Below are 13,482 nucleotides of genomic sequence, written 5' to 3' on the forward strand. Positions count from 1 at the left end.
AACTTAGTAGTAGGAGTACTGGAAATGAGCTCAGCAAACAACGACTTAACATAAAAGCGCCTGGAGGCGGAATAGGGCCAGACCACCGAGTCCTCCCCCTTCGATAGAATGAGAATGCAGCCAACAAGATGCGGCCAGTCATTAAACTCTTTAGGAGACTGAGAACGTCGGAGGGCCAAGTCTCAATTATTATCAGAGAGCTCAGAGATGGAGATCTCCGGATTTGGGCAATAGGAAAAAGAACCGGAAATTACACCGCTAGAGGAGAGTCACCACACCACCAATAGAGCCAAAACTGGATGGATATGCAATTATGAACCACAAACTTGACATGGGATTTAAACAACGGGCGGACTTTGACAAGATCTTTCCAAAATTGAGATCCACCCGAGGATGAGGCAAACATGGGACTTGAGTTAGGAAAGTATTTAGCCTTGAGGATATTATACCACAGGGGCCCTCCGCATTTGACATAACTTTCCACCACCATTTGATGATAAGGCACTTGTTCATGACTGCGGTGTTCATAATGCCCAACCCCCAAGGTTCTTGGGCCTACAAATATGTTTCCATTTGACCAGCCTATACTTGCGCTTGTTATCCGCAATGTTCCAATAGAAAGCACCCATATGCTAATCAAACCCACCATGAATACCACCCGAGAGGAGGTAAAAACCCATCAAGAACATAGGGAGGGAGGAGAGGCAGGCTTTAATGAGGGCAACCTTGCCCGCCTGGGTGTTGTATCTGCCCCTCCACGGCATAACACGATTACCCACTTTAGTCACCGCCGGGGTGAAGTCTTTGGCAAATAATTTATCCGGGGAGATCGGAAGTCCCACGTATTTGAAGGGGAAAGAGCCCAAAGAGTAGTTAAGCAGCTGAGATACCCGCAAGGCCTCATCCTCAGATACTCCAGTAACAATCACTTCGCTCTTAGAGAAGTTGATATTGAGCCCCGATAAGGCTTCAAAGCATAACAACGGGAACTTAAGGTGAGCAGGGCCGGCCCTAGGCCATGGCGAGGAGTGCGACGGCCTAGGGCCCAGCCTCAGCAGGGGCCCATACGCTGTGCACCTATATGCTATATACAATGTATATATTTCTGGAAAAATATACTAGTGCAGAAGAGCAGCAGGCCTGGCCCATTTATTAAAAAGGAAACAAGTCACGCACAAACATCAATCCCTTCTCCTTCGCTGGCTCCTTGAATTACGCCTCGGTAGTCTCCCGTTCTTCATCTTCTTTACCAAAAATTGATTGCCCCGACTTCCTAAGAGGCCAGGCCCCAATTCCTGAAGTTAATCAATAAATTTCTTTGGTTCCTTGCATTCTATAAACAGCCCCAAGGGACCCCGACGGACCTACAACGGCAGGGACGCGAGAGCAACTGCAGCATGGCCGTCCGAGCCGTGTTCATGGTGAAGGGCAGGCGGTGGAGATGTGAAGTCCAGGCACTGTTCAAGGTAAGCACCGAAGCCATTGCTCATTCATATAATTTTTGGATCCCAATTCTTTGATCCGTGTCTGTTTATTTCTGGTATATGATGAGTTGATGTAATAAACAAAATTCATGATAAGCCATTGCTGATGTTTGACCTACTTAATTCCTCCTTTTTTTGTACGAATTGCAGTCAGGTAATTCTGCAGGTTGTGGCATTGCAAGAATTTTCATTATTGGGTAGATGGAGCATATAATTTCTTCTAATTTACTCCAAAACCAAGATTTAAGAAATCAGGTTCTCTCCTTTTTTTTGTAACAATGTTGCCAAAATAGCAATTATATGGTTGTGAGAAAAGAAAAAAGAACTAACATCTAAATCAATTAATTGAATCTCAAAACGGTGCTACATCCTTTACTAGAAGATATTTTTGCGTCTATTATAGGGGCCCATTAGATGAAGCTCGCACAAGGGCCTCTAAGATCTCAGGGCCGGCCCTGAAGGTGAGTAAGACAGTCGTCATTTAGTCAACCATGATGATCGTATCATCTGCATATTGAAGATGTGTGACGCCCTTGGGACCGTAGACTTTCTCAAAATCTAGCCTAAGATCATGAATGATTTCGTGCAGACACAAGATGTCGTCTAAGATGAATCTTCCTTTGGCAAATGCCCATTGAAAAGGGTTAAGGGCCCGATGAGCGATGGGGGAGAGGCGTTTAGCGAAACATTTTGGAATGAAACTCCGCAAAATTGTTGATAAGGGCGATAGGTCTAAATTGTGAAATAAGGTCGGCTCCTTTAACCTTAGGAATGAGAGTAATGGCATCATAGTTCAACCGTGAAATATCAACCGTCCCCAAACAGAAGCCTTGGATAATATTACACACAAGGGTACGCAACTACGGCCAAAATTTCCTAAAGAAGGGAATAGAAAAGCCATCGGGACCCGAGGCCGAGTTGGTGTTGGCCGAGCGGATGACCTCTAGGATCTCATCCTCAGATAAAGGAGTGAGCAGGGCCTCGTTCTCCTCACTGGTAATTCTCCCAGAATCATCCCAAAAGGAGCAACCGATCAAGAAGTCCAATTCGGGTTTAGCCGAAAGGAGGCAGGAGAAAAAAATCCACCACATGAGACATAATAAGATCCTAGTCCGTAGCCCTATATAATGTCGTTGATCAACAGATTATCAATCGTGCAGCGTCTGCGCCTCCCATTAGCTATAGCGGAAAAATACGTCGTAGGGGAGTCATCATTAGCTATAGCAGAAAAATATGGCAAAAATTAACAAAAGATAAATATATTCCTCTTGTGTTCTTTTAGGAAAAGAAAATTTGTCATTCTTTTAGGTTCCTAAATACAGTGTCCCATGCATCATCTCTTTGTTCAAATAGAACCATCTTGTTGCCCACGCATTTGCACCCAGTATGAAGACACCTGCTGCCGCGGCTCTCGGCAGAAAAGAGGCCATCCACGAAGCCTGTTTCGTGATGCTCTGTCAATGGGGCACAGGGTCACACAGCGGCCGGTGTCGAGCACCCGGAGGCGTGGGCATTCGTGGGCGAGAGCGACCAACGAGCCTTCCTGGATCAGGCCATGCGACAGCACGAGCTCCTCGAGCAGCGGGAGCTTCTTGGCCACCACGGAGATGAGCCTCTCGCTGCTAATGTCGTGCAGTCGCGTCACGTGGAGGCTCCGCAGTGACGGCGCGCTGCAAGTTATTGTTAGCACTTAGCATAGGTTGATCGTTTTGCAGATTCAGGAGACGAGATCGATCGATCGGCGCGTGCGTACCTGTGGACGAGGAAGGGCAGTACATCGTCGTCGACACGGCCGCGGAAGGACTCGCAGCGGCCGGCGCTGCGCTGCACGGCGGCACGCGCCATCGCCTGGCACGCCGCCGGTGAGTATGTCTTCTCGTCAGCGAGGTTGATGTGCCGCCAAAGCAGAGGCTCGCCGGCGGCCACCTGCAACCACGAGGCGCACGCGAGCCCCACGCCGATGAGGGCGGCGCCGGGACGGTGCAGGCGGATCGGTTGATGGGCTTCTGGCGCGCCTCTTCGAGCCCATGTTGTGTTCTTTCACGTCTGTTTCTCCACCCGATGGAGCCAGATTAAATAGAAGGAATTCCAAAGTAGAGTTCAAAAAAAGAGAGAAGGAATTCCAAAGTCCGCTGTCAACATTCAGTTTTATTGATAGATTCCTAAACGTACGAGAGCTCCTCGCTGGCACCTTAATGCCGAAATCACTAATTAAAGAGTACTCATTGCAAAGAACACTTCACTTTTTCAGATCACGACAAGTGGCGTACATGCAGCGCGCCACTTGTCGCAACCTATGAGTTTTCTTTTTTTCGTAGATTCGTTTATTCAAAACGCTTTATCTTTTAAACCGTGCGTCCAAATCTCAAACCGTTTTCACAATTGGATTCTTCGCGTCGAGATCTTCAAAACTAGATCCCATGTTGATAAGTTTTGATGAACTTTTTTTTTCACGGAAAAACCGGACGAAAAAACTGAACCGGGAGCATGGTTTTTTCCCTCTCCGAAAGAGGCACACCCGAACCGGGAGCATGATTGTTGTGCAATTCCAGGCTCTAATCCTTGATTACCAGGTATTGGCAATTAGTTTGCTTCTACTTCATTAGATTAAATGAGGACAACCAAACTGGCAAACTGGCCTAGGTTAGGAGGACGAAATTACGGCAGTATTACTTGACAACACATCTATACTACAGTATACATCAATTTTCGAGGCATGATTTTTCTTTGTGGGAAGCATTATAAAATCGTCATGTATGTGTTGTGCAGTGCCTTAGTTTAACCTAGGTGATGGTAATTGATTTTTATTTTGTTCACACTAATTAATCAAATTCATGTTTGAACAATGAATCATTACATTTCTTTGGTTTATAGATAGACAATAGGAAGAGATAACAATATAGTAGATTATTTACATTAGCTCATTTGTTATTCGAATATCTAGGGGCCAATTTTGATTTTCACCCCGGGGTCCCGAATTTCTGGAGATGGCCCTGGTTACAACTATATGTTAGCAAGTAATTATATGTAAAAGACAAGTTTTTTCCATCATTACTGCTACATAGATTATATAGCACGGTTTCTCAGCTTTGATGGTCTTATGGCCTGCTACCTTCTTTTTAAAGTTGCATATACTAAACAAGAGGAATAACTTCTGTGTACATAAACATGCTATAAGATCAATTGTCATATATCAAACAATGTGCCATATGTATAATGAGATGGCCTTTCTCTCCCCACTACAATGCGTGATAAATGTCAAGATCTAATGATTTGTTGGTGAATTAGAATATTTATAACAATAATTCTCGATGGTACATTACAGTACTGCACTTAAGTGTGCATTTAGTTATTCATTTTTCACATTCAGAAGTTTCAGTCATCTCCAAACTTTTCACTCCGTTTTATGGTCTGATATATTTGAGCATCCAACTATCGTATAATTAATCTAACATGTCACCTCGGTACACAATTAATGTCATTCATGTATAGCTAACCATCTTCCGCCACAATGCGTGGGGTACATCAAATACGCCAACAACAGTTCCAATCAAATCATTAATCCAATCAAGAAATGTATATTCCCCTTCATGATTTTAAATATTTATCATTGCATCAACCTTCCCCTATAGAATCCCGCAACAACGCACGGGGTATCACCTAGTAACGAAGGAAAGTCCGCTTCCTTGCATCTCGTTATGCAGACAACCATGATATGTCTCCAACGTATCTATAATTTTTTTATTGTTCCATGCTATTATATTATCTATCTTGAATGTTTTATATGCATTTATATGCTATTTTATATTATTTTTGGGACTAACCTATTAACCTAGAGCCCAGTGACAATTTCTGTTTTTCCTTGTTTTTGAGTTTTGCAGAAAATGAATATCAAATGGAGTCCAAACGAGCTGAAAATTTACGGTGATTTTTTATGAACCAGAATAAGCCCCCGAAGCACAAGAGTTGGGCCAGAAGAGTCCCGAGTCAACGACAAGGGTGGAGGGCGCGCCCCTGCCTTGTCGCTGACTCGTGGACCCCCTGACTTGAAACTGACGGCAAAAATTCCTATAAATCCAGAAACCCCCGGAAAGAAATCTAGATCAGGAGTTCTGCCGCCGCAAGCCTCTGTAGTCACAAAAAACCAATCGAGATCCCGTTTCGGCACCCTGCGGAGGGGGAAACCATCACCGGTGGCCATCTTCATCATCCCGGCGCTCTTCATGACGAGGAGGGAGTAGGCACCCTCGGGGCTGAGGGTATGTACCAGTAGCTATGTGTTTGATCTCGCTCTCTCTCTCTCTCTCATTCTTGATTTGGCACGATCTTGATGTACCGCGAGCTTTGTTATTATAGTTGGATCATATGGTGTTTCTTCCCCCGTCTACCTTTTTGTGATGAATTGAGTCTTGCTCTTTAAGGTTTTGTTATGTTGGATTGGGTATTGGATTTGAGAACACTTGATGTATGTTTTGCGATGGGATATCTGTGGTGACAATGAGATGTTTTATTGATTCACTTGATGTATGTTTTGGCACTCAACTCGCGGATTCCTGAGGTGACATTGGGGTAATCTATGCATATGGGTTTATGCACGTTTTCATCCCACGTTCTCCGATAGAAACTTTGGAGTGATTCTTTATTGCATGCTGAGGGATTATTATACGATCTAATTATATTATCATTATTGAGAGAACTTGCACTAGTAAAAGTATGAACCCTGGGCCTTGTTTTCAAGCATTGCAATACCGTTTTCGCTCACTTTTACCACTTGCTACCTTGCTGTTTTTATATTTTCAGATTACAAAAACCTACATCTACTATCCATATTACGCTTGTATCACCATCTCTTCGCCGAACTAGTGCACCTATACAATTTACCATTGTATTGGGTGTGTTGGGGACACACGAGACTCTTTGTTATTTGGTTGCATGGTTGTTTGAGAGAGACCATCTTCATCCTACGCCTTCCACGGATTGATAAACCTTAGGTCATCCACTTGAGGGAAATTTGCTATTGTCCTACAAAACTCTGCGCTTGGAGGCCCAACACGAGTTTACAAGAAGAAGGTTGTGTAGTAGACATCAGACCACCAGATGGTTCTCTCTCAGGGTACTATGTGGTGGAGTTCCTTCAACGTGCAAGCAAGGTTGACTGCAACCCCTCGGGCACCCCTATCGATGTCAACTACAAACTCTCGGCCCAGGATGGTTCTCTTCTTGACGATGCCACGACCTATCGAAGCTATGTCGGTACCTTGCAGTATCTGACGTTTTACATGCCCAGATGTCATGCATGCTGTTGAGCAAGCCTGTCTCTATGTGCACGTACCCCGAGAGCCGCATCTTGACTTGGTTAAGGGAATTCTTCGCTACATCGAGGGTATTAGCGACCTAAGTTTACACCTCTCGATCTCCCCGTCCACGACACTCACTGCTTACTTCGTCGCGAACTGGTCTGGATGCACCGACAATCGGCACTCTACGTTTGGGTACTGTATTTATCTCGGTGATAACCTGGTTTCTTGGTTGTCCAAACGACAGACCACGGTCTCTCGATCCAGTGCCGAGGCAAAATATCGCGTGGTCGCTGATGCTATCGTGGAGTGTTGTTGGATTCGACAGCTTCTCAGCGAGCTTCATCACCCCTTTGACGGCTTCGATAGTTGTTTTTTTGTGACAATGTCGACACAGTTTACATGGCTTCTAATACGGTTCAACAAGGACGTACCAAGCACATAGAGATCAAACATTCACTTCGTTCACGGAAAGGTCTCCCTTGGTCAGGCCCGGGTTCTTCATGTGCCATCACCTTGTCAATATGCTGATATTATGATGTGACGCCCCCGATTCAATCGTACACTAATCATACACGCAAACGTGTACGATCAAGATCAGGGACTCATGGGAAGATATCACAACACAACTCTACAAATAAAATAAGTCATACAAGCATCATATTACAAGCCAGGGGCCTCGAGGGCTCGAATACAAGAGCTCGGTCATAGACGAGTCAGCGGAAGCAACAATATCTGAGTACAGACATAAGTTAAACAAGTTTGCCTTAAGAAGGCTAGCACAAACTGGGATACAGATCGAAAGAGGCGCAGGCCTCCTGCCTGGGATCCTCCTAAACTACTCTTGGTCGTCGTCAGCGGGCTGCACGTAGTAGTAGGCACCTCCCGAATAGTAGTAGTCGTCGGCGACGGTGGTGTATGGCTCCTGGGCTCCAACGTCTGGTTGCAACAATCGGATATAGGAAAGGGGAAAAAGGGGGAGAAAAGCAACCGTGAGTACTCATCCAAAGTACTCGCAAGTAAGGAGCTACACTGCATATGTATGCATTGGTATCAAATGGAATAAGGCTATCATATGTGGACTGAACTGCAGAATGCCGGAATAAGAGGGGGATAGCTAGTCCTTCCGAAGACTACGCTTCTGGTAACCTCCATCTTGCAGCAGGAGAAGAGAGTAGATGGTAAGTTCACTAAGTAGCATCGCATAGCATAATCCTAACCGATGATCCTCCCCTCGTCGCCCTGTGAGAGAGCGATCATCGGTTATATCTGGCACTTGGAAGGGTGTGTTTTATTAAGTATCTGGTTCTAGTTATCATAAGGTCAAGGTACAACTCCGGGTCGTCCTTTTACCGAGGGACACGGCTATTCGAATAGATCAACTTCCCTGCAGGGGTGCACCACATAACCCAACACGCTCGATCCCATCTGGCCAGACACACTTTCCTGGGTCATGCCCGGCCTCGAAAGATCAACACGTCGCAGCCCTACCTAGGCACAACGGAGAGGTCAGCACGCCGGTCTAAATCCTATGGCACAAGGGTCTGGGCCCATCGCCCATTGCACACCTGCACGTTGCGTACGCGGCCGGTGAGCAGACGTAGTAACCTCCATTACAAAGAAAGTTGCATTACGCGGTCCAACCCGGCGCGCGCCACTCAGTTGCTGACGTCATGAAGGCTTCGGCTGATACCACGACGTCGAGTGCCCATAATTGTCCTCGCGTAGATGGTTAGTGCGTATAGGCCAGTAGCCAGACTCAGATCAAATACCAAGATCTCGTTATGCGTGTTATTTTGAAATAACCACGGACGCCGACCAGGGCCAGGCCCACCTCTCTCCTAGGTGGTCTCAACCTACCCTGTCGCTTCGCCACAAAGATCCACTTAGAGGGCCGTCGGGACAAACGTCCTTTCGGACCCAATCCGTGAATCACTCGCGGGTACTCCTATGAGCCGACCCGTTTTTAGTCACCACAAGTATCATATATAAAGTATATAGTATATACCCGTGATCATCTCCCGAGTGATCACGGCCCGATAGTATAGCATGGCAGACGGACAAGAATGAAGGGCCACTGATGATAAACTAGCATCCTATACTAAGCATTAGGATTGCAGGTAAAGGTATCAACAGTTGTAGCAACAATGACAGGCTATACATCAGGATAGGATTAACGGAAAGCGGTAACATGCTACACTACTCTAATGCAAGCAGTATAGAGAGTAGAGTAGGCGATATCTGGTGATCAGGGGGGCTTGCCTGGTTGCTCTGGCAAGAGAGAGGGGTCGTCAACACCGTAGTCGTACTGGGTAGCAGCGGCGTCGGTCTCGGTGTCTAGCAAGAGAAGAGGGGGAAAGAAACAATAAATATTAAGCAAACTTTTGCATAGCGATGCATGACAAGACAAGTATCGGTGCTAGGGGTGCCCTAACGCGGTATGAGGTGATACCGGTGAAGGGGGGAAACATCCGGGAAGTATTCCCGGTGTTTCGCGTTTTCGGACAGATGAACCGGAGGTGAAATGTTGCAGGTTCGCTATGCTAGGGATGTGTGGCGGACGAACGGGTTGTGTATCCGGATTCGTCTCGTCGTTCTGAGCAACTTCCATGTACAAAGTTTTTACATCTGAGCTACGGTTTATTTTATATTAATTTAAAAAGATTTAAATCATTTTTAGAATTTATTTAATTAATTTAATCAACATTATCCAAAACAGTGCATGCTGATGTCAGCATGACGTCAGCAGTCAACAAAGGAGTTGACTGGTCAACTGACGTGTGGGTCCCGTTTGTCATTGGCTGTTTATCTAATTAGGGTTTAATTAAACTAACTAGTTAATTACATTAATTAAACAGGATTAATTAACTTAATTAATTAATGTAATTATTATTTATTTATTTATTTTTTCTCTTTTTTTGTTCGTAGGTGGGCCCCCTCTGTCATTGGCCTAGGGGCATAGCGGGCGCAACGGGTGTCGGGCACCAGCCCGAGCGGTTCAGGCGTGCGGGCGAAGCCGGCGACGGGCGCCAGCCCGCCCCCGTCAGGGCTCTGCGGGGCTAGGCACCCACTGGGGCAGCGGCGAGGCACGTGGCATGGATGCTCCAGGAGCGCGCGACGCACGAGCCGGACGTGGCGACCGTGGTGCGGGGGCGCGTCCGGGCACGGACTGTGGCCAGGGTGTGCGGCGACAGGGCGACAGTGGGCGCAGCCAGGGGCGCGCCTGAGCGCGACCACACGGCGATGAGCATGAGCGACGGTCGGAGCTCGCTAGCGCGGCAACAGGAGAACTCGTGCGGGACGGCGCCGGCGTGCGCGGCACGAGGCCACGGCCGTGAGCGCATGCGCGCGGGAGACAGGAGAAGGAGAGGGGGAGGCGGAGGCTCACGGGGCCGTAAGGAAAAGGCAGTGGGCTCGGGGAGGAGTCGGGGAGGTCCGTTGAGGCAGCACCGGCGACGAGGACGGGGAACACCGGCGACGGAGAGGACGACGGTGATGGCGTCCGTGAATGGGTCGCAGGGACGAGCGGCAGGGTCGATCCCGCGAGGGAGAGGCACGGGAGGTCGTGGCGAAGCCCATGGCAGAGGGGCTATGCGAGGACGACGACCTTGGTACGGGGCGGAGGAGGCAGTCCTCCGGCGCGGGTGCACTCGCCGGGGCCGTCGGGAGCACTGGGGGATGCGGTTGGGATGGAGGGGCGCCGACGGGGAAGGGCCCCATCACGGCAGTGGTGGCAGAGGCGGGCGCAGCCCCCCGATCTAGATCAGGACGGGAAAGAAGACGAGGGAGCGAGTGGGGAGTGGGGAAACATGGGGGGGTTAGCGTGAAACACCCTCGATGCGACTATAGCTCCCACGTGTCGAGGCACGACTTAGAGACATAATCGCATTGAAGGCATATGTCGCAAGTGAGGTAATCTTCACACAACCCATGTAATACATAAGGGAAAGAGATACATAGTTGGCTTACAATCGCCACTTCACACAATTACATGAATAAACATTACATCAATCAAATACACTCATGGTCCGACTACGGAACCAAAATAAAAGAAGAACCCCAAATGCGACACAGTCCCTGATCGACCCCAACTGGGCTCCACTACTGATCAACTAGAACGAAACAACATAAAGAACACGATCTTCATCGAGCTCCTCCCGAGCTTGGTTGCGTCAACTGCACGGTCTCATCGGCATCTGCAAGCTGGGTTTGGAAGTATCTGTGAGTCACGGGGACTCAGCAATCTCACACCCTTGCGATCAAGACTATTTAAGCTTATGGGTAAGATAAAAGGTATGAGGTGGAGCTGCAGCAAGCGACTAGCATATATGGTGGCTAACATACGCAAAAGAGAGCGAGAAGAGAAGGCAAAGCACGGTCGATAAGAGTATGATCAAGAAGTGATCCTATAACAACCTATGTCAAGCATAACTCCAACAATCGTGTTCACTTCCCGGACTCCGCCGGAAAGATACCATCACGGTTACACACGCTGTTGATTCATTTTAATTAAGGTCAAATTCGGGTTTTCTACAACCGAACGTTAACAAATTCCCATCTGCCCATAACCGCGGGCACGGCTTTCGAAAGTTCAAATCCCTGCAGGGGTGTCCCAACTTAGCCCATGACAAGCTCTCACAGTCAACGAAGGAATAGACCTCCACCTGAGACGTTCCGATCAGACTCGGTATCCCGGTACAACAAGACATTTCGACAGGGTAAAACTAAACCAGCAACACCACCCGATGTGTCGACATCCTGATAGGAGCTGCACATATCCCGTTCTCAGGGCAACACCGGATAAGCAATCCGTACAACTAAAACCAGCCCTCGAGTTTCCCCGAGGTGGCGCTGCAAGGGGCTCTAGTTTGGACCAACGCTTAGACAAGCACTGGCCCGGGGGGTTAAAATAAAGATGACCCTCGGGCTGCGTGACTCCCAAGGGAAAAAGGCTAGGTGGCAAATGGTAAAACCAATGTTGGGCATTGCTGGAAAAGCTTTACTTAAGGCGAACTGTCAAGGGGTTCCCATAATAGCCCAACCGCGTGAGGAACGCAAAATCCGGGAACATAACACCGATATGACGGAAACTAGGGCGGCAAGAGTGGAACAAAACACCAGGCATAAGGCCGAGCCTTCCACCCTTTACCAAGTATATAGATGCATTTATTAAATAAGATATATTGTGATATCCCAACAAGTAAATAAATGTCCCGACAAGGAACGGCCTCCAAGCTTCACCTGCAACTAGCAACGCTATAAGAGGGGCTGAGCAAAGCGGTAACATAGCCAATCAACGGTTTGCTAGGACATGATGGGTTAGAGGTTTGACATGGCAATTTGGGAGGCTTGAAAGCAAATGGTAGGCATCATAGCATTGGCATAGCAAAAGAGCGAGCAAACTTGCATAGCAAAGATAGTAGTGATTTCGAGGGTATGATCATCTTGCCTGAGATCCCGCAAGGAAGAAGAACGAGTCCATGAAGAAGACAAACGGACGTAGTCGATCGGTTCCTCACAAACGTGACGTTATCGGAACCAACCCGAAGAAGCAACACCGGAAAGAAGCAAACCATCATGGTAAACAACCATCACATAATCATGGCATGATGCACAATCAAGTATGATGCATGTCCGGTTTAATGAAGCATGGCATGGCGAGGTGCACAAGCAAACCTACAACTTAAATGGAGCTCAATATGCATCGGGATGCATATTGACAAAACACCACATCAATTATTTAGTTCTCTCTCATTTATGTACCCAACAATATTAAATGTTGTTAAACATGGCAAGAGAGTGAAGCAAAGTAAAACTACCTATCTAGTCAAGGTTAAATGAGGCCGGAAGCAACGAACAACAATTCCGGAAACTCCTCATGAGCATATATTAGGTTAGGTCCTGTTCTGCCCTAAACATTATTTTAGAGTTGTTAAGCATGCAAAATGAAGCCACCATTTTGAACTAGGCATTTTTCTACCCCATTTACATATAAAGGTTATTTAAAACGGAGCTACGGTTATTTAGTTATCAAATAAATCATTTTAGCATGGCATAGGAGCAAATTAATGCAAACAACATTTTTAACATTTCAAACATAGATGAAAGTTGGATATTATTAATCTACACAAAATTCTGAGCAAGTTCCATATATAAAACATTTTAATCTGATGCACCAATTGTGAGTTATTATATGCATGAACTAGAGGGACTAATCTGCAAAACTGCAATCTCCGAAAAAATAGCTAAATTCGTAGAACTGGGAAAAACATGGCACGGGCCGCACTGGGGCAAGCCCAACAGCAGAAGGAAAAAAAACGAGAGGAGGGGCGCTGCGGGTGTGGCTCACCCAGTGGGCCTCGGCCCGGTCGGAGGAAGAGGCAGGCCGAGGCGGCCGGCTGGGCCTGATGCGGAGCTGCGCTGGGCCGGGAAGCTGACAGGGCCCACGAGGCGCTGGGCGTTCTCCTCCTCGATCCCGCCTGGATCGAGGGAGGCAGGGGGCGGCGGTGGTGGCTCGATCCGGCGACGGGGTTGGCCGGAGCCGCGGCGGGCGGGCCGGATCTGAAAACAGGTGGCGGTCCTCCTCGGGCTCGGATCGAGGCCGGAGGAGTCCGAGACGGCGGCAGGGATACGAAGACGGTTGCTACGGCGCGGCGGCATGAGTGCTCGACGGCGGCCGGCGATGGCGATGGCGATGCCGG

The 13,482-nt window shown here is 47.7% G+C and overlaps 1 protein-coding gene and 1 long non-coding RNA gene across 2 annotated transcripts; one reads left to right on the plus strand and one right to left on the minus strand.

Annotated features, from left to right (window-relative positions):
* The first annotated feature begins 1,067 nt into the window (after positions 1-1,067).
* LOC123151451 (uncharacterized) lies at positions 1,068-1,771 on the plus strand. The gene is made up of 3 exons (XR_006475648.1): positions 1,068-1,222; positions 1,344-1,466; positions 1,635-1,771. It is a non-coding gene; the product is annotated as an uncharacterized lncRNA (long non-coding RNA).
* Positions 1,772-2,727: 956 nt separating this feature from the next.
* Positions 2,728-3,513, minus strand: LOC123148344 (uncharacterized). Its single transcript, XM_044567731.1, has 2 exons — positions 3,238-3,513; positions 2,728-3,154 (listed from the first exon to the last, which is right to left on the minus strand). The coding sequence occupies exons 1-2, from the start codon at positions 3,327-3,329 to the stop codon at positions 2,830-2,832; spliced, it is 417 nt and encodes a 138-aa protein (XP_044423666.1). The 5' UTR covers positions 3,330-3,513; the 3' UTR covers positions 2,728-2,829.
* Positions 3,514-13,482: the final 9,969 nt, after the last annotated feature.

This window comes from Triticum aestivum, chromosome 7A, assembly GCF_018294505.1.
Source record: "Triticum aestivum cultivar Chinese Spring chromosome 7A, IWGSC CS RefSeq v2.1, whole genome shotgun sequence".
NCBI classification, from domain to species: domain Eukaryota; kingdom Viridiplantae; phylum Streptophyta; class Magnoliopsida; order Poales; family Poaceae; genus Triticum; species Triticum aestivum.

Bases quoted from the DNA above. Each gene is read 5' to 3' on its own strand.
- LOC123148344 (XM_044567731.1), bottom strand. From the start codon at position 3,329: ATGGCGCGTGCCGCCGTGCAGCGCAGCGCCGGCCGCTGCGAGTCCTTC. The intron at 3,155-3,237 runs GTACGCACGCGC...AATAACTTGCAG, and splicing joins CTGCCCTTCCTCGTCCACAG to CGCGCCGTCACTGCGGAGCC.